The 19,729-nt window shown below is 45.3% G+C and overlaps 1 protein-coding gene across 3 annotated transcripts in view; it reads left to right on the forward strand.

Annotated features, from left to right (window-relative positions):
* GPR107 (G protein-coupled receptor 107) overlaps positions 1-13,610 on the forward strand; it is a 40,928-nt gene extending 27,318 nt beyond the window's left edge. For all 3 annotated transcript variants that reach the window (XM_040531385.1, XM_040531386.1, XM_040531384.1), the window contains 3 exons: positions 366-449; positions 1,250-1,374; positions 8,009-13,610. In XM_040531385.1, coding sequence (XP_040387319.1) covers positions 366-449; positions 1,250-1,374; positions 8,009-8,105 — 306 coding nt within the window. In that variant the 3' untranslated portion in view covers positions 8,106-13,610. The remainder of the gene's footprint in view (positions 1-365; positions 450-1,249; positions 1,375-8,008) is intronic.
* The last annotated feature ends 6,119 nt before the right edge of the window (positions 13,611-19,729 follow it).

Raw genomic sequence — 19,729 nt, forward strand, 5'->3', positions numbered from 1 at the left:
TCAGTGGGAGCCATGAGCATACCTCCCAAGAGAGCATAGCCTTCTTAATGATTTCCAGCGGTCTCATTTCAGACTCTTATGAGTGTTAAGAGTAATAAATTACAGTACTGATTCTTCAGTTCTACAAAATCCTGACACTTAAAGCATTTTCCTGATGTAACTTAAATTTGTTAGTAACAGCTTGAGTCATTTGGATGTTCAACAAGCTGCAGAGCCACAGCCCATATCTTCCATGTTTATTGAAGGAGCATAATTTGACATAATGAGTTGTCTGGGAACTGTTTCAGCTATTTTTCTGGAAAAAGAGGTTCAGTCAGGATGATGCTGTTGTTCACACACACGCTTTCTCCTTTTTCTTCCCACAGATTGTGTGTTACATTTACTTCACACGGATCATTGCAATTCTCATAAAGATTGCTGTTCCATTCCAGTGGAAGTGGCTGTACCAGGTATTTGTCTGCAAAGGAAAATACATCCATTCCTTGATTTTTTTTCTTAGTAATCTTTAAATATGACTGCACCAAAAAAATCCATAATGGGTTCTTCATGTTATGGTAGAACATCTCAAAGCACAATGCTGCACCCTGTTTTCTCCTGACTTTTATCACTGATCGCTCCTGGTGGCAGGAGTGTATTTTTAGTTTTATGTTTGTCCAGCAAGGTTGCTGGATTACACATGAGATGTCTGAAAGTAATTGCATTATTGATCTTAGTCTTTTAAAATTAAAAATATCTGAAGGAAGTTAATCAAGAACATACAAAAGAGGAAAAAAAAATTAGTCAGGTTTGCCCTGTGTAATTGAGGCCCCAGGGAGCCAGTGAAATAGGCTTTTGCTTTTCCACTTACAGGCTTTATTTGCCTAGTGACTTTTAAATACTTGGTTTCTTAACGTATAATCCAAGTAACTGTGCAGGGAGTCTTTGGAATACATTAACTGTTGAAAATACCAAACAACTTTGGGATATGTATTTTTTCCAATTTAAAAGCCAAGTCTTGCTGTAGTTATTTAAAAGCACTGGAGTGATGTCTAGAGTCGTAACTGTATTTAGAGTGACAGGGAAAGCTGGAAGAACAAAGAGCTTGACAGCCTTTTGCCTGGGATTAATGATAACAGAACAGGAATTGCTTTTTTATTTCTGCTATGGCACAGGCTTCTTGGCCATAAAATCTTGAACCTTATGAATGAGAAGTGTTTCATGACTGTCAAAGATTACAGGACTGAACTTAATCTTGTGTTTTTACTTACAGCTGCTGGATGAAATGGCCACACTTGTGTTCTTTGTCCTCACTGGGTACAAGTTCCGTCCAGCATCAGACAACCCATATCTACAGCTTTCTCAAGATGATGAGGATGATTTGGAGATGGAAGCTGTGTAAGAACCTCCCTCTTTTACCTCTCAACTCGACCTGAGAAAACTAATGTTTATAAACAGTTTGTTTTAATCTCTAAGTCTTTATTTGAAAAAAAGATTAGGTTCTGCTTGCATATTTAAAGATGAGGTGTCTATTTGGTGTGTGTTAAACTACCAAAGAGGCTTGTGATATGCCTAGGAATCTCTGAGCTACCTATTGCAGTAGAGTAGAATAAGCTGGTAAAGCATTTCATGGGGCAGAAAGATGCTCAGAGAAGTGCCAGGCTAAACAGATTAAACGCAAACTATGTTGCTGAACATCAACATACCTTATAGACTGTCATTAACGCTGTATTTTCAGTGTGTCTGAAAATAAATCTTCGTAGTTAAAAAAGCAACCACCAAACAAATCATAAAAATAAACTACCGGTCTACTGACTATAAATGAGCATGATGTAAGGTCCCTTCTACCATGGAGGTCAGTCTGTAGCTCTGCAAAAATTTAAGTAAGGAGATGGGGGTTTTAACAGTACCTTTCACAGTTCACTTCTTTGCTGCTAAACCACGAGGCACCACGAATGCAGTAGGACCTGAATTACTCTGGAGCAACTATAAAGAGGGAGTCAGCCTAATCCCTGTCATTTCCTTTGCAGTGATTTTCTGAGGACTTAGTTTCAGAAATGACACTCGTTTTCTATGATAGAAACTGCTCTAAGATGTGCAGCATGCTGGAAGTGTTGAACATGGTTATAATTGCTACACTCTGTGGCTTTGTAGGAGCAGGGCTACCCTAATCTCTTAGTAGTTATGCGTTTCATGCATAGCTGCAATTCATGTGCAGGCACGGAAGTCTGTTTCTGAGAGTTTCTTTCCCGTTTGGCAAATCTCCTTTACCTGTTCTTGTGTGAAATAAATCAACACTCCTCCAATTTTTATTGCAGGGGCAAAAAAGTTAGAGTATGTTTGCTACCCTCATAGTTAGCTCAGGAAGAAATGGAGCTTACTAGGGAATTGCTACAAGGATAGATGCGTGAGGTGGAATCCAGCCTGAAATGTCATGCCAAGGACTTTAATGCTCAGAAATGTCTCCAGTAACAGAGATGTTCTTGCCAAATGCATAGTTATTTTTTGCTTTGGGTTCATAAAAACCTCTTTGTTGAAAGATGAATCCAAGTGACCATAACATTACTTATCACTTAAAGGTGTTTAAAGGGTTTATACAAGAAGCTGTTTTCAGTCTGGGTGCTGGTAAGCAAACATCCTCGTTAGGAAGGCAATATCTAAACTGGAAGATGTGGCAGGATTTGTGGTTGTTCAGAAATGAGCTCCTGCAAGATTGCCTGCTAGATTGAAATTAACTTTGCATTGTGTGCTTAATGAATTTTTACTTGTTTGTGTTTTTGTTAGGCCTAATAATAAAGCATTTCTCACATGTAGTGATTTCACTGGACTGGAGAAGCTGCTCAGTTTTAGAGGCTCTGCCAGGAAAAAGCTTAAAGTTTAATGAACTAATCAAGTGATTTACATCTTGCAGCAGTGATACAGACATTGCTAGAAACTCGAGGATCAGAATTCTTTGTGAGCCTCTTCCTAGTAAGGCGTTTTGGTCTTTGCCTTGGGAGTTTCCATTGTTGTGCCTTGTGGGTTGTTCCCCTTAGCCTTGCTGGATTTTTTCTCATCTGATTCACTATGAGTTTTATTCCATGTGGGCACTTGGCAGAGGATAATTTCTAAGTGTCTTGTTTTCCGTTCCCTAGCTGCATCAGGGAGGTTAAGCTTACACATTTCAGAAGCATGATGTGTACACGTTCTGTGATAGGTGAAGCACTGCAATGCATGTGTATAAAGTTTCTTCTTGACTTGATCTTGGTAGTCCTGTGTTTGCTTTTATGAATATTAAATGTTGTTTCTATAGGGAAAAATATCAAGGTTTATTCAAGCAAGTGACTAAGTGTCTGACAGCATCCTGACTAACCATTGTATGAGTGTTTTGTCTTTCATGTGATAAATATCCACTTGTCTTCAGATGCTGTGGCAGAAGAGTTGAAAGGTTGCAAAATTCGTGGTGTTCTTCCATGTCTTATTTCCAGGCTTTAAGGTGGTTTTGCTTTCTAAAAGGGTTTTTATTTATCTTTTTTTAAAAGGGAAAAGAAAGCTTGCTGCAAAAGCATTCAGTTTCTTTAGGCTCAACATTTCCATGAACCAATAGAGGGGAGAGCTGTATGATCAGCAAGTCTATTTTCCAGGCTTGCTTGTCTTCCAGCAAGAAAAATAGGATGCTTGAAGTGCAGCTCTCTAGTTTATGCCTGTTTTCTTGCAATGCAAACTATACAAAGCTCTGTGTGGCAGTAAATGTAAATATTGCTAAGGACAGTGTGGCAATCTGCAGAGCTTAAAGAAAAATCCGAAATCTAGGTGTCGGTGACAGAAGCAACGTGAGGCACAAGTCCTCCCTCTGTAGACTGTTGTAATTCTCAAAAAATATTCTATGAATCACGAACAGTGAAGGTGACTTGTAATAAGCTTGTAAAGCTACTTTTTTTTTTCAGCTAACACACGCCTGTCTTGAGAGGAAGCATCCACAAATGTTTTAAGACTCATTTCAATTATACCAGACTCAATAGAAGTTGCCCTGGTGGAGAGGAGAGGATGACTAAACCTGAACTAAGGACCAGCCTGCTCTTTTTCAAGTAGGGTCAATAGCCATTCATCTTCAACAAAGTGGCTCTCTGTGCATTCTGTGCTGGGCAGCTTCTTTAGCCTGTTCTGTCAGTATGTGGGCCTGTTGCTGACAGTTTGTTAGATTAAAGTTCTCTCTTTGAAAAGGTGCAGCCACACTTGGCAGAAAGAGCTGTCAGGCTTCCAGTCCTCATGCCATTTCTGGGGCACGAACACAAATGTAAACGGTGCAGTAGATGAGGTGGGGTGAGGAAGGGCAGAGGAAGCAGTTTTGGTTTTTTACTCTTGCAGTAAGTTATTTCATTAGCTCAGTAGGCATTGCTTTAGAAGAGCTCTTCTACAGATCTGGGTTGAAATCGTGCTCATAAACGCATGTGGGGTTAAGATACTTACGTGGGAGGAAGAATTGAAGGAAAAAACATTAACGGTTTTGTTCTTTACTCAGTAAATCCGTTTTACTGAGTGTTTGGAGGCTGACTTTGTGTTTACTTAACACCACAAACAACCTCAACATAGTGAACTGCTGTGGTAATGCTGACCTACCTCTGCTTATACCTCGGGATCTGGAGTTTCTTGCTGTGTCATGAGGCAGCCTATTCTGCGCTGAGGCTGAACGTCCTGGCTGGCTGCTTTTCTCTGCTCTCTCTCTCTCAGGTTGTGCTTCATGGCAGGCTGATTCATGAGGCTCTTCATTGGAAGTGATTTTCTTTCTCTGTGACAGAGTCCTCTCTGGAGAGATGGTTTAGTGAGGGGGATTTGTTGCATTTCAGCTACAACTGATCTGTGGGCTAGAAATGCAGTTCAGCAAACTGTTCAGCTGAGGAATGTTTACTTGCAGTGTTGCAGGTCAGAGCTCAAGTTCAGAGACTGCCCAGGGCATTAGTCTGAGAATTGCAGTGTTCTTGATCTTGGTGCTGCTGCCCTTATTTTACTGGGCATTAAAGCATGTTGTCTGAACTAATGTTGAGAGGGAAGAGAACTTCCCATTGTGCATGAACAGTCTGAGAAAATGAGGCCTTAAGGGTTATGCTGATCGCTTGTCATGAGACAAGAATAGCACTAATCAGACAGGCAGTCTTTAATTTTCACTGAGGAATTTACCCTACCCACCTCCCAAAATCTCTCACAGTTCTGTGCTATCATTGCACGGGGGTGCAGGAAACAAATAGCAGGACTTTACCTGGCTGCAAATTCAGTATGTATCTGTTTGTCCTATCCCCCCATGAATGTAGGAAATGGATCTTTCCCCCTGAGCTGTAACCTCTGATCGTTTTTGTTATCTTCGTGATGTATAATGGGTTGTAATTGCATTCAAGTACAGTGCTAAAATCTAGACTCTGTGCCCGGTGGGATCTTACTAGATGTGAGTCAAGTGTTAGCACTACTTTGGTGTCAAGCATGTGCAAAGCACCTATTTATATATCCTAGTAGGACTGCTGTTGGATTGCTATGGTAGTGGTTCTTTTTCTTTTTTTGGTTTGTAGTTCATTATAATCTTAAACTCATCCCTGAAGAATTGATACTCAACTCCTTACTCTGTAGTTATGAAGTCAGTTATTTCTGAAGAGTAAACTTTATAGTTGTTTTTCTACATTGTCCCATAATTTTCAGACCATTACTTCAATTTGCCAGAACCTTTCTGCATTCTAGTCCTGTTCTCAAATATGTAGCTCTTAGTGTCTTCTGCAGATTTAATAAGCAAGTTCTCTATTCCATTACCCAGGCAATTACTGAAGATATTGAGTAGAAGTGAACCCAGGACAGACCTCTCTGGAACCACACTCAATGTTCTTTCATTTTTGACAGGAAACCATTAAGTACATCTCAATGCATGCTTTTCCAATTAGTTATGCATCTACGCTGATAGATCTGTCTAGCTCATGTTTCCCCAGTTTTTTCCTGTGTGGCTGTGGGAAAACCACTGTCAACAGGGAAAACTTGAGATCTGTATGCTCTCTGTGCTGAAAAGCTTGATGTGATCTCTTCCAGGTGAACATTTACTAATTCTGTCTTTCTTGTTTAAGCAACCTGCTTGCTTAATCTCCCTGGTTTTTATTTCAATAGGGAATAAAGTTGGTATTTGATCTGTGCTCTTCTGGCCCTTTTTATTTCCTTGAACACAAACTTATCTAGACCCATTCCAAAGCATCTTAACCACTGATGTTCCCAATTTTGCCACCACTAGAGAATGACAAAATGTACAAGTTTTTGTTTGGGTAAATTATTCTTAGAGAGTACATGAACAGAAGCTGATATCTAGTATGGGACTAAGGGCGGTGTCAGAAGAGTGTATCTGAAGATTAGTTCTCTTGGGTGATACTGTGAAAATGCTGTTAGCTAGTCTGATCAAATATTCTTACATGGTAAACAGCAGGTGAAAGCACACACAGACTGACAGCAGTGACATCGAACAGGACAGTTTTATGTATGCTTCCAGGCATCCCTTGTGAATGCATTGAACTGTTGCTATTCTTACTTCCAGCATCCAAAATAACCTTTGCAGCACACTTGTAGGAAAAAAAATACCTGTGTGGAATGAGAATCATATTGTGCAAAAGAACAGAGCAAATGTCTGGTGCATGTGAATAGCCTGTGTTGTGTGGCGAGGGAGAAAGGTACAGGACTGAAGAGCTTGCTGGAAAGCCAAGGTGGTTGTGAGAGTAGTGGTGCTGTTCTAGTTGGATAAACAGATCGGTCTGCCTAGTGTTTGAACAGCATTATGAGGCTTTGTAGTTCAATGGTCAGATTGCAACGACAAATCCAGACTTGGATTGGTATAAATGGGATGACCTCTCTTCTGTTTTGTTGCTGCTCATTGAGTAATTTTGCTATTAACAGGAGTTGGTGTGCATTAAGCTAATAATGTTCACTTGGGGCAGCGTCCACAGCGTGTGCATTTGTATAAGACATGGTACATGTTAAAAGCATTGCAAATGCAGCAGCAAGTCCAATGCACAGAATTAAGGGTGCTCAGCTATAGAGCAAAAAGTTTCTAAGCAAGCTGCTCAAACTTAATGTGATACCAGCTGGTTATTTACTAAACAACGCCATACTTCTTTTGAGTATGAGCAAATATTATAATGCTTATTCCCTTGCAGTGTCTCTGATACTGTTTTGATACAGCTTTCCCTACATTAGAGAAGGAAACTAAATGATGTGGTTTCAGCTGAGTGCAGTTTAGACCTTGTCTATTACCAGTCCATCGTGATTTTATCTCCTCCACCATGAGAAGAAGCTTTAACTAAGGAGCTGCACTCATTTGTACTGATACAAGTGTCTTAAACGTTTGTTTCTGATGTTACGTTCTGTTCTTGCTCTGATCCTCTGCAGTCTGCTACTTTGGTTTTCTTTGGTCTGTTGGGTTGGTTGAGGGTGGCTCCTTCAGGAGGTAAAAGCAGTGTAGATGGGACTGTGGCGTGGTTACTGTTGGCATACGGATCCATAAGCATGAACCTTTTTTTCTAAAGCACGCTGTAGTTTATTTTGATCTGAACCCTGTAAAGCATAAATGGATAAACAATCTTTATGATAAAACTGCAACTAAGTCAGCTGGCCTCGGTGGTAGTTCTTCCTGTCTAGACAGCTGTAGCAGATCCTGGCACACCAAGGCTGTTGGGACTTCTGTTTCCCATTGCCAAGCACAAAGGATTGGCCCTCTCTCAATGCTGTGACACCTGGTCTGAACAGGAAACTGTGAGCCAGCCTACATATGTCTGTTCTAGTTTAATGACAGATGAGGAGAGTCTTGAGACTCTCAAGGACAGCAGCATTGCTCCCAACACCCATCAGTGGTGTGTCCAGGATGATGCCTGGTCGACAAAATGGTATCAATAGGAAAGGCAGGACATCAAGACTGGTAGGTCTGGGTAAAGAGTCACTTGGGAGAAATGTTGTTTGATAAGTGCAGGAAAAGCATGGGCTGTTGGCAAAATGAGTGTTGCAGTTCAAATTCTGATGTTGTTTCCTTCTTTTCCAGGGTGACGACTTCTGGAGTAATGGAGGGCATGAAGAAGGTCAAGAAAGTGGTGAATGGTTCAGCAGAGCCGCGGGGCGAGTGGGAAAGCATGGCATGATGGACTGGACTAAGGCAGCACTTTTGCAGAAACTTTTTTAATTTATTAATATTACTCAGTGGAAAGGGAGCAACTAGCACTTCCCAACACTGAAACTGCAGAGTGGGGTGTGTGTAGGGGGAGCAAAGCAGTGCAGAAATCTAACTATTCCTCTGATCGTAAGAAAATGGGATCTCTTGGTACCTGCAAGGAGTGTGAAGCTTTCCTAGGGATTTTGGGTGGCTTATTCTTTTTTTCCCCTTTCTGGATCAGTTAGGTATTCTGAATTGTTTGCAGTTGCGTTCTTCAGAATGTGTAATTTTAACGTGAAGAGAGACCTTTAGTGTGTATGTAAAGTATATATTTTATATAATGTGCATATATATATACACACGCTATGTAACGTATGCTGGGAAATGCAAAGTATCACAGAAGGTGGGGAAAAGAAGAAAAGAGGTGTAAGTATTTTTTTTTTAACTCTTCTTTTGGCTTGGACAAAATATAGCAAAACAAATGAGTAGAAATAACTGCAGTTACTTGACAAACTAAATGGGGTATTGGATCAGATGAATTCCACCAGTGCTCACATCGGTGGGAACACTGAGAAGTGTTTTCTCTTATTCCTGCAGGTTTCCACTTGAACACGTCAGGTTTTCAAATGTATTGGTGTATAGGAAGCAAGCAACTGGTTTCATTGAAAACATCAGCCTGTAGCACAACAAGCATTAATGTAAATTCTCCACTGTCAATTGGGTTGCTCTTGATTCGTGCCCACGTGACAAGTACACAAGAGGTGTAGGACTGATGCTTACTTCTTAGGGGTCTGCCATGCAGTCTTAAACGAATTTTAAGCTGTGGCCAAAAGTACTTCGATCTGCATTCTGAAATATTTTCAAGGTATTTCAAAAGACACTCCTTCCTGGCACCGTGTAAGCAGTACCAGGATCTCCAGTAGAAATCTGTCCAGCAAATGTACCGCAGCATGAATCTCTGGCTCACCATTATCCTGAGTTGCTTGGCCTCTCTGGATGGCGACTTGTACATCTCTGGCTATGTAGTGATAGAACTATTTAAGGTGAGCTGAACTGGTCAAAACGGTATTGCTGTGAAAACCAGGCAAGTGCAACTCCCAGTCATAAATGTTTTTTTCCTCAGGAAAGGAGAGGGTTATGGCCAGAACGTTCAATGCCTGGGAGTACAGAAGTCTTATCTATCAGCTGCAAATCTGCAGTGGAGTCTAAACTTAGAGACATGTTACAAATGCAGTGTGTTATCTCTAGTGCTCTGGGTATCGCTAGAAAGGCGAGTCAGTGCCTGTAGCTGTAGTAGTAGGGCATAGCGATGGATTGTTAATTTGTGGGAGGACGGAAGTGGTTCACGGATGTAATGGGAATAGGCTTTAAGAAAAATAAATCAAGTATAACTCACTGACCTAATGAAGCCTTAATCTTCATGTGGAGGTATTAGACATACAGGGACAGGGACAGGCATCATCACAGAGCTTCAGATGTGCCAAGATGTCTTACAAACACTTTTAGGAGATTTTTTTTTTTTGACTGAGGGGACTGCATCTCTGGGGCACAACTGATTAAAGGCCTACAGCAAGTTTTTTTTCATTCTTTAAGTTCAGAAGCGGGTGAGGTTTTTTTTTATTGCAGGGTTGTTTTTTGTTTGAAACGTTGAACCACTTTCTCAGTCTTGAACATGGATTGTAGAGCTCTTAACAAGTGAGCACTCTGTACCAAGACTTGCTGTTTGAAGAGCAGCGTTGTTTTCTCCAGTTGCAGCTTCTTTTCCCGGTATTGATTCTATTCATCATCTAAGTGGTATAAATGAATCTACCTGCTTTGATACCTGGAACTGGTTTTTCTTCAGATAAAGCAAAAGAATAACCCTCTTATCTTGGTGCAGAGTCCTCTTCTGTATTTTTCTCCTCAGCTGTAACTGCACAGTAATTGCAGCAGTGCTGGTTTGACTTTTGCTGTCGCGGTCTTGGGAAGATAAAGTTTTAGTGAAAACAGAGGCTACACCGCTGGAAAGGCTCATACATCATGTAACACCCTTTTAGACCTTCAGTAGGAGAAATTCTTTTGCATATTAAGTAGCTGAGGTGTGAGAAATTAAAACTGTAAACAAATGTAGGCAGCCCCAGCACATCATACAGTTAAATACGATAGCTGAAAAAGTGATCCTCTCCTTCTCTGCACGGTTATTCTGTCCCTGGGGAAGTGTCACTATTTGCTCCCAAAGGGCTACTCAAACAGGCTGTAAATTTTGCCCGGAGTAGTCCAGGAGACCCAAAGTCTGTCAGCACTGAGGTATGTAAGGATTTGCTGTCAGGAACAGAAGTGCAATAACACATTGTTAATCCAGACACGATGCTGTCTTAGAACCTCTTAATGCCTTTTGTGGATGGAATGGGGAATTCTGATGGGTGTGATTCGCTCCAAAACACCGGTGGCTGTGTTGGGGTCCCAGCGTGGGCTGAGCTGGTTCCAAACAGCTGTCGGTTCCGTACCTCAGCATCAGTGAAGCCGCTGATAGGACAAATGCTTTTACCTTAGTCTCAGGTTTCTTTATGTGCACTTTTCTGCTAACGTTGCATAAAGTGTAGTTGTGTCTGCCAAGACCCTGCCTTCCTAGTCAGAGGCCAAGAAATGGGTGACTTTGTCTTGACATGAAAAGCTACGGTAGGACTCTGCAAGTGTTCTCAGAAGAGCTGTTCCTGGAGTTCGCTTTCTGAGCTTCAGCAACCAGCTGCACAACCAACTTCAGCTGGCACTTAATGCAGGGCGCTAGCCAGCAGTACAACAGTGACTTGTCAGACCTATGCATTAAAAAATAAATGATATGTGGATATACAAGTGAAAAAGAAAAAGGTGTATTTTCCTACTGCAGCCATGTCCAAAGTGAATTTCCCCTTTATAGCGTAGAAGTCCTCAGAGCAGGTTGAAAAATCTGCCTTGTGAGGTTGCATGTTGGATTGGACAGCGGCTGGGATGTTGAAGGATGGAGAGAGTGGCTGCAGCTGAGTTTTGTGCACGGCTCGGTGTGTGCTGTGCCACAAAGCATCAACGGGAGGACTGCTCCTTCCCCCTTCCTCCCAAGGCAAACCCACATCTGCACAAGTGACAAGTGCATGACTACTGCTAGTGAAAAGCAGCAGCTCGCCAGGCGGGATAATCGCAGTGGTTGCCTTTCATGTGCTGACTGCTGTCAGTCTGGTAGGAAGACAGACTTTCCCTTTCTTTCACAGGGAGGGAAAGTGGAAGAGCTGCTTGTGGCTGTGCAGATCATCCTGGGATGCGGCCTTACTTCCTTGTCTGCCTCCTACGGAAGCAAGCAGCCAAAACAATCACTGGGCATACGGCAGTATAGCTGAGAGGAGCCCTGGGAAGGGAGGTCTGGCGCAGTGCTGAGTAAATGGCTATGAATGCATTCACATATGTTGCTGCTGTGGAGTGCTTGGCACCCTCTGCAGAGAAAAAAGATTGGCTCATTCTCCAATTGTAATGCAGCTTATGCCCCAATAAATCCCTATTGATGATGGCATACAAACGCCACTGATGGACTCCTCCTTACTGCTGTAACTGTTCAGTAAGCTGTCTTCCATAGGAAACCTTGCAGTGCAGCTGCCAGACTCTTGCATTCTTCAGACTTGAAAATATTTTCCTTGATGGTTCATCAAGAGACACATTAAAAGATAGGAAGACATAATGGGGTCATCTGGAACGTTGCTGCTGCTTCCTCAAAACGCAGCAGTTCTAGCTGAAGAAGCCACATGCTGTCCTATTAAGATGCTCTTTAATGTTGTCATCTAACTCAGCATGTTGTGGTCTGCGCAGTGCATTGTTCGCTGTCTCTCTCCATCTGACTGCCCTGTCCCTGGATTTCCATGCTGGCATACCCTGGGAGCATGTTGTAAAAATTTGCTGCATTGCAGTATTTTGTCTTCGAGCTAGTAAGGTAGGAGATGTATTTTCTAAACTAGGTGGACTCTGTAGTGTGAGCGTGCATCCACCAAATGTCAAGCGCTGTAGCGTTCCTGCTGGCCACGAAAGGGCACGTCCTAACCACTCCAGTGTGCACACTTGGTGAAAGTCCAATGGAAGGCTTTTAATGTGTTAACTCTTCTTTTTCCTTATGGTACTCTTCTCTTAACGAGGAGAAATGCAGGCTGAACAGTGGCGATCAAATGGACAAAGTGTGTGTCTATTTGAAAATTGCCTGGCTGCATTAGAAGCAAATACTGGGTATTTGTAGGTTCTGTTGAGCTCTATGAGAACTGAAGTTGCTTAGCTCGTACAAAATCAGGTAAAAGCGCAGGTATTGAAGGAAACACTTGCTCCTTCAGTCTGCCTCGTTTGTCTCCTTCAGTTTGACCTGTAACAATAGCTAACAGACTACTGTTACTTTACAGCAAATGTTTTATTGATTCTGCATTGTGACCTCCATCTCAATCATAAGTTGTTTCCCCATTCTTCACTTCTGTAAAAAGCATGGAGACGTGGTCTGCAGTAGGTGGAAGGCACAGTGATTTGTGAAACATAACTGGACTTCTGCTGCCGAAAACCTGTGACCTTGTGTGTAACTTCAGTAACCCGAATGTTTCACGAAAGCCGAGGCGGTGCTCCCCAGAGGCACTTGACCAATGTTCCCGTGTTCCCTGGGGTTGATTGCTAAATCAGTTTAATCTGGCTTCTCTTGTAGCTGCTGGGTATGATGCTGTTAGGCTTATTAATCACTTAGTAATATAGAAAGCTGTGCATTTTTTTTTCCCCCGTGTAGTTTGCTTGGAAATAGCAATGATCCTGTAAGAACTCTGCATGATATGTACTTGCAAGTGGCTGGAACAGGATTTAAGAAAAATACTGAGATGCTACACTTGTTGGAAGTGATGGTACAAGAAGAAAGTGGCCGAGGAAAAGAGTCACTCCTTGTAGGTTGACTGGTTGAAGAACCCATTTATGTTTTGACTGCAGCAATCCTGTAGAAAGGACAATTCTTAATAAATATTTTCCTGTGGGATTTCGCTTGGTGTTCTGCTTTCTGTGTAATAAAGTAGAGCCTGACCTCCACGTTGTCCGAAGCACTTCCTCTTGTAGCTAGGATACTGGCGTGTTGGGTTGGTACCTGCTCCATCAAAACAGAGGATGGGCCTAAATGGCCTCCCTTTCCCTTCAGTACCTATTAATAATTAATTCCAGATCCTCTTGTATCATTAAGCAGCTTTAGGGCACCTTGTACAACGTAGCTCTGAATTCATTTAGTAAATGATCTCCAAAAGAGCTCAAAGACTCTCCTGTACAGCAAGGTCCTCTTTCAGGGTTTTTGGTGACCAGTAACTATCCTGTTCTTCAGTTCATGTTCGGAAGTGTAAGTAACTTTTTTCAGTATTTTTTTAAGCTTTATTAAAAGAACAGCAAACGGTATTTGAAGAGAAGCAAGACAGATACAAATCAGGGTGGTCTGTGCAACTTGGCTTCCCTGCTGTGATTCAAATGTATAAAATAAAGGTTGAATGACTGGAAAGTTTAACGCATCTTGTTTTCTGCTTCTGAACTGCTAGTAACCGAGCTGACCTTTGGTTTTAAAGTCCTTATTTTCCCCATGCCTGATATCCCCTTGCAGCCGTTAACATTGTTTTGGGTACAGGGGCCAAATCACAAAAATCAGCTGCGTACCCGTCATCTTTGAGAGAAGCCTTTTGGCTTTGCAAGGTGAACATCAGCAGCATTCCTGTGGTCTGAGTCTCGAATGAATGAAGCATTTCTCCCAGCCCTGCAGGCTCAGCCAGGCAGGAAGGCAGATGCAGCTAGGGCTCGCTGCTGCCAGCCAGCATCGGGGTCTCCTTGTGCCACAGGGCTCGGTGTCAGCCTGCTGGGCAAGGGGGTACACAGAGCTGGTGCTCTGAACCTTGGGACCAGAGGCAAATTACTGAAAATACAGGTTTCTACCCATAATAACCTTGTCTATCCAGTGCCATTATCTCCGTGGAAGTACTGCTTTAAAGAAAGGAGCAGGTTTGATTTTAGGCTAGGCTGAGGATATTTGGGGACTATTGTAGTTCTCTTTGTGAGATGTCAGGGTCTGAGCGTGCATTTCAGTTCTGCAAGCTGCCTGGCTTGGCAGGGACGAGGAGGGCAGAGTATTTCCATAAGTGCCCTCCCTGACGATCCACCCCCTGCCTCAAAAGCATATGGCCTTCATCACCAAATGTAGGTCTTCAGAACGCTTTACAGTTTATCCTATAGTTCCCAAGCTACCACCGAGGGGTAGTGCCAGAAATAGATTGTGTTCTCTTCCCTGCAAATCCCAAGCAGCCGTTTGTGCATCGCCTGGAGCTTTCGGGTGGGTGGTGTTTTACTGGGGAGCTAAACTGTAAAAAGTACATGGGTTTGGGACTTAATAGCCTGCTGTAGAATAAAACAAACTGCATGCAGGTAGTTCTTGGGGGTTTGCTTTCTCCCAACTGCACATCCTCTGCTTTTTCTGTCCGTTGTATATTTGACCTTAAAACATTTCCCCATGAAGTGGCAGCAAACTCATCACTGATGGACTACACGGGGCTCCAGGGGAGCTGGTTGTACTGGACCAAAACCAGTTCAGCTGTAATGGAAGGGAATGTCAAGTGGGACTGAATTGTGAAAAGACACACCTGAGCTTTGAGACCAAGTGTGGGTTATGTGAGAAAAATCTTGATTTCTGCCTGTCCTCCTGGTGGGAGGCGAGCCCTAACGGTAACAGAGCTCCGTGTGGTTCAGGCTGACTGCAGGCAGGGATCATCTGGTGGAACTGCACAGGGGTGAGGATAAACAAGAGCCCTAACAAAGCTTCCCTGAGTGTGCCGTGTCTGAATGCACGTTTGTGGGTGTCCTGACCAGAGGAGGTAAATGGTTCTACCTGCTTTGAGGATTTTCTTTCAGTGTCTGAAATTCTGAGCGGTCTTGATCGCGTGCAGCTCCTCGTCGCAGCACAGGGTGCCTGCTGTCAGCGCTCATGCTCTAGCAAGATTATCTTCATGACTGCGAAGATCTCTTCTCTTTAAACCTTGCTTTTCCCTTCTTTTGCCTTCTGACTGACAGACTCTAATGAGCAGGAGTGTGTTGTGGTGCCCTGTATAGCGAATGGTCAATAAAAACAAATTGCTTCGAACAGCGAGGTAATAACACAGCTTGCGTTGCCACAGCTGCTCCTGATACTGGGGTCCTCAGTCAGGAGCCGAAGGCTTTCGTGTGTCTGAAATAATAGGAACTGCATGTTCTCCATTTCTTCTCTCCAGTCCCATTCATGGAAAATAATGTAACTCGGGGTGGCGCTGCTTTCTTGTGACTGCTTCCCCCCAGAGAATATTTCTAGTGGGATGGCTGAGACACAATGCATAAGATGACTCTTGTACTGCTGAATGAAATAAACAGGAATGTCGGGGGGGCTGTTAGGGTGGTGTTAGGTGGCATAGGTGAGCATCAAAATGGAGCGGAGAGCTTAGAGCTTACTGCTCCCTCTTGGGATGATTGCACTGAGCTTGGCAAGAGACTTCCAGCATCCTCGGTGGGAGGAGCTGGGGGCTCCTGCTCATGGGGCATCTGCTGCAAGCTTAAATACAAGTGGTTTTTTTTTTTTTTTCCCAGGAAGACTGCTCTTAGTCAGTGATCTTCTATACCATCTGCGGTCTCAAGCCATTTTTGTAGGGCAGTACAATAGCCCGCTGGCAGTCTGTCACCCTACAAATCCACCCCCTGCTCTTCCCGCAGGGTGTGGAGGTGATTGTTGGTGCCTCGGCTGCTGCTTGGCTGAAAATGCCTCTCCTGTGGAGCTGCTCTGGATGCTTTGTTCCACAGGAGCTCTGGGAAGTCGGGAGGAATCCCCCACCTGGCTCAGCTCTTAATGAAGGTATTGATCCGCATCTCCTGGGAGAAACCAAACTTTCCTCTTTCAGGATGGATCTCATACCGGGAGGTGTTGGCCGAACTGGAGGGACTACAAAGGACAGCTGCAGTGACTGAGATGAGAGAACTGGGCAATGACAGAAGATTACAGGAGTTAAGGCTCTAAGCCTGACTACGCGATGATTAAAGACGATGCAGTGCTATACAAAACGGCTGCACGGGGAGAGCTGTGGAAACAGGTTGGGGATTCGTTAGTGGGGCCCGAGGGCTGCGGTGTGGAGAGGTGAAAGCAGAGGAAAAAAAGATGTCAGGAGAAGCCTTCTGCCAAGGAGATGGGTTTTGCTGCAAACAATCTTCCCCGGAGAAATGGAGGAAGTTGTGTGTTGTTTCCGATAATGAACAGCGGACTGGACAGATCCCTCCTAAATATACTGCGGGGAACAATCCCTTATCAGCCGTGAGCTGGACTAAATGCCTGACTTGGTCTTTTTCCATTTGCTTATCTCTGTGGGAAGCGTATTGCCTGCCTAATTGCTGGCGTGGAGGCTCCTTTTAGTTTCACCATAAAACCTTGCGCATACCTTGAGTGAGCTGGGCTGCTGCCTGGCAGGAGCGCTGACGTGCCCCGGTAGAGCGAGGCTGGGAAATGTGCTCCCTCATCTGTATTCCTGGGCAGTCGAGGTTTCAACTGCTGCTGCAGAAGCTGAGCAGAAATATCTGCTGGGATTTACCAGCCCCACAGTGCCCGTGCGGAACCGTGAATCAGAGCAGCCTTGTGGGAGGCAGCCGCACAACCTCTTATGGCGATGAAATTTGAAAATAGGTACAAGAAGGTTTTTGCATGTTTGAGGTTTTTTTTAATTCAGCTATAGCACAATGGGGTTTGGGTGGACAGAAATAGCTGGAGAGCACCGTTTGCTTACCAAGCTTGCTCCAAAAGCTTGTTTCTTGTGTTAAAAGCAGCCAAGGGGAGCAGTGCCCAGCGCTGCCTTGCTCCTGGGGCTGCGCTGCAGCAGGGCCACCGCCACCTACAGGGTGTACACCACCGGCAGGCTTCCTGCACCAAGAAGCTGATGGTCGAACACGACTCGCAGGTAATCTCAGAAGTAGGCTGCCTTCCATCTGGCTCGTGGAGCGAAAACCACCGCAACTGCTCCCTGCAAGTGCTCTCAGCTGAGAATTTAATGGACGGCCACCGAGCTACCTTCAGAGCAGGGATGGAGGCAGGAAAGCAGCTTCCCTATTTTGAAGGCTCTGGTGTATTTCTAAAGATAAAAGCTTTAGGTCTCAGTCTTGCCGTTTACAGGGATGCTTCTCTCAGATTTTTTTTTTGGTAAAAACATCTGTTGGAGCAGGGCGGTAGAATTGGCGAACGGTGCCCAAGTAACCTCACACAGTCGCAGGGTGGTGAAGCGGCCTCTCCAACCCCTCTTCCAGCCCCGAGGGTGCTGGTGGCAGCTGTGGGGGTGTCTTGGGGTGTCTTGGCTGCAAGAAGCTGCTGCTACCCGTGCAGCTGGCATCTTCCCTCGCACAGGCACCGCGGCGCAGCGCGTGCTGGGCTGGCAGCGTGAGGAGCCTTTACTTTTCTATTCCCCACCAGGGTGCTGCCTGCTTCCAGTAGCGAGCGGCGTTTGAAGGCTCCAGGAGGCTGGGCTGTGGCTCCTGCACTGCGGGAAGGGAAGAGAAAAGAAGAGAAGGTGTTTTCCCAGGTGCCAGCTGGGATTTGTGACGTGCCACCAAGGAAGATCGTGCGCCGCTGCCTCTTGCTTGGCTTTGTCTCAGCCAAATTCTCGGCACTGACACGAGCGCAGCTGATGGGCTCCCGCTGCCACCCCTTGCAGGTTCCCACGTTAGCATAACAATGACAGCCCCGGAGGCTGTGAAGAGAATAGTCTTGAAAAAATAATTTTAAAAAAATAGAATTTAGCAGAGAAATTAATAGCGTAGCAAATTGTAACGCTCAGCGCATCGGCTGCACGTCAGTCCTGCGGCTGCATGGGCAGCCTGTGTGTGGTGGTGCCTGACTCCAGGCCTTCCTCCATGCTCGGCCAGAGTTTCACCATCTACAACTCCATTTCCTTGGGAGAAGAACCCGCAGGCACTGCTGCTGCAGCCATTTACCCAAAGATCCGCTGTGCTTCGTGTCGGTTGTGCTTTGTCCAAAACCATGCTACGTATTGGCACTAAAAGGCTGTGCTATCTAAATTTATCCTGGTGATAGCCAGTAGAGCTGCTGGTGTTCGTGTCCCAGTTTGGGGTCATAAGGCCTGATTTCGGAGGCCTCTGTTAGCCGTGTGTGGCTCAGTTATCCAAGCAATTGTGCTGGTGACTGCCAGGACCGGGCGCTGGGTGTTTGACGCGGCCTGCGGTGAAACCAGGGACAAAGCAAGAGCAGCATCAGTCACCCGTTTGTAAAGCCTAAAAGAGCGTCGGAAACCCCCTGGTTGGTAAGCTCAAAGCTTTAGAGCCCCGTTTGGATCTGCCCGCAGCCCCCTTGCCATGAAACCACACACGTGAGTACAATTACTGCTGTCTGAGCCCAGGGTGACACCAGGGGAGGCGAGGATGTGACCGGGCCCAGCTGACGCGTTCCTGCCTCCTCGGCTTGCGGCTGTGGCACCAGGAAACTGAACTCATTCCGCTGGAATTTTTTCAACTCCAAAGCAACTATTTCAGCGGCTCTCTGTGCCAGCAGTGACCACAGCTTGTCTGGTGGAGCGGCCAGCGCTGACGCCGATGATTTCTTTTGCTTTTTTTTTTTTTTTTCTGACTCACGATCATTAAGTATTAACCTTAAAATAGCCGCTCTTTTTGCAGTTGATATAATTAACCTCGCGCGTGTGTTCATCCCCCATCCTAGGCTTTGAGCCTTCGCTGCCGCCCGACTCCCTGATTTTCAGGCATAGCAAAATTTGGCTTTTCCCCAGGAGGCACGGCATGGGCTGTGTGTGCTCTGCTCGCTGAGTTCATGGCGTGGCTCAGGCTGCCTGCCGCTGCCCTCTCCAGAACCAGGTTCCCCGGGGTAGCTCCTGCCCCAGTTCCCATCTAAATGCACATTTGGCCAAGCTCTGGGTATTGCCCTGTCCCCAAATGCCAGCAGCGTTGGTGCTGGCCGTGCCCAAGGGACCCGCAGGCTGCACCCCTGGCTCCTTCAGCCCTGCAGCACCGCCGGGTTTCAGATCTGAACACATCTGCAGGGGGGGAGAAGGGAGGAGAAGGCCTTTTTGTGAATTGGAGAGTACTAGGGAGGGGGCTGAGCATTGCTGCTTACATGCAGTGCAGTTGTGACGAGGAGACCCTAATCTGGATGCTAAAATCAACGAGGACGTGTTGGAAGCCCCGTGATGGTGCCTGGGGATGCTCCTTAAATTCACGCAGCGCGGCCAGCCCACGTGGAGCGAAGGCGGCGTGCCTGAGCCCAGCGGCCCCGCTGTGTCCTGGGGAAAAAAAAGAGCTCGCTGCTTTATTAAACCCCGAAGTGAATTCCTGGGGAAGGACGAGCTCCCTGCGGGCGCAGACCTGGCTGCGCAGCCCACGCGGTTCCCGCGGCGAGGCGTGGAGCGTGCTCCCGGCCCCTGGGGGACAGGCAGCAGCTTCCACCTGCGCCATCGCGGCGGTGACAGGCAGCAAATGTCACTGCGGGACCCGGCGCTTCCAGGATTTCCATGGCAGCGCGTTGGGGAGCAGGCAGAGGGTGTGCCGTGAGCAAGGAAAAATCCTGAGCTTGTGCTGCACAGGCTGCGTGCTCAGAGGGGC

Source organism: Cygnus olor, chromosome 19, assembly GCF_009769625.2.
Source record: "Cygnus olor isolate bCygOlo1 chromosome 19, bCygOlo1.pri.v2, whole genome shotgun sequence".
Taxonomy (NCBI): Eukaryota; Metazoa; Chordata; class Aves; order Anseriformes; family Anatidae; genus Cygnus; species Cygnus olor.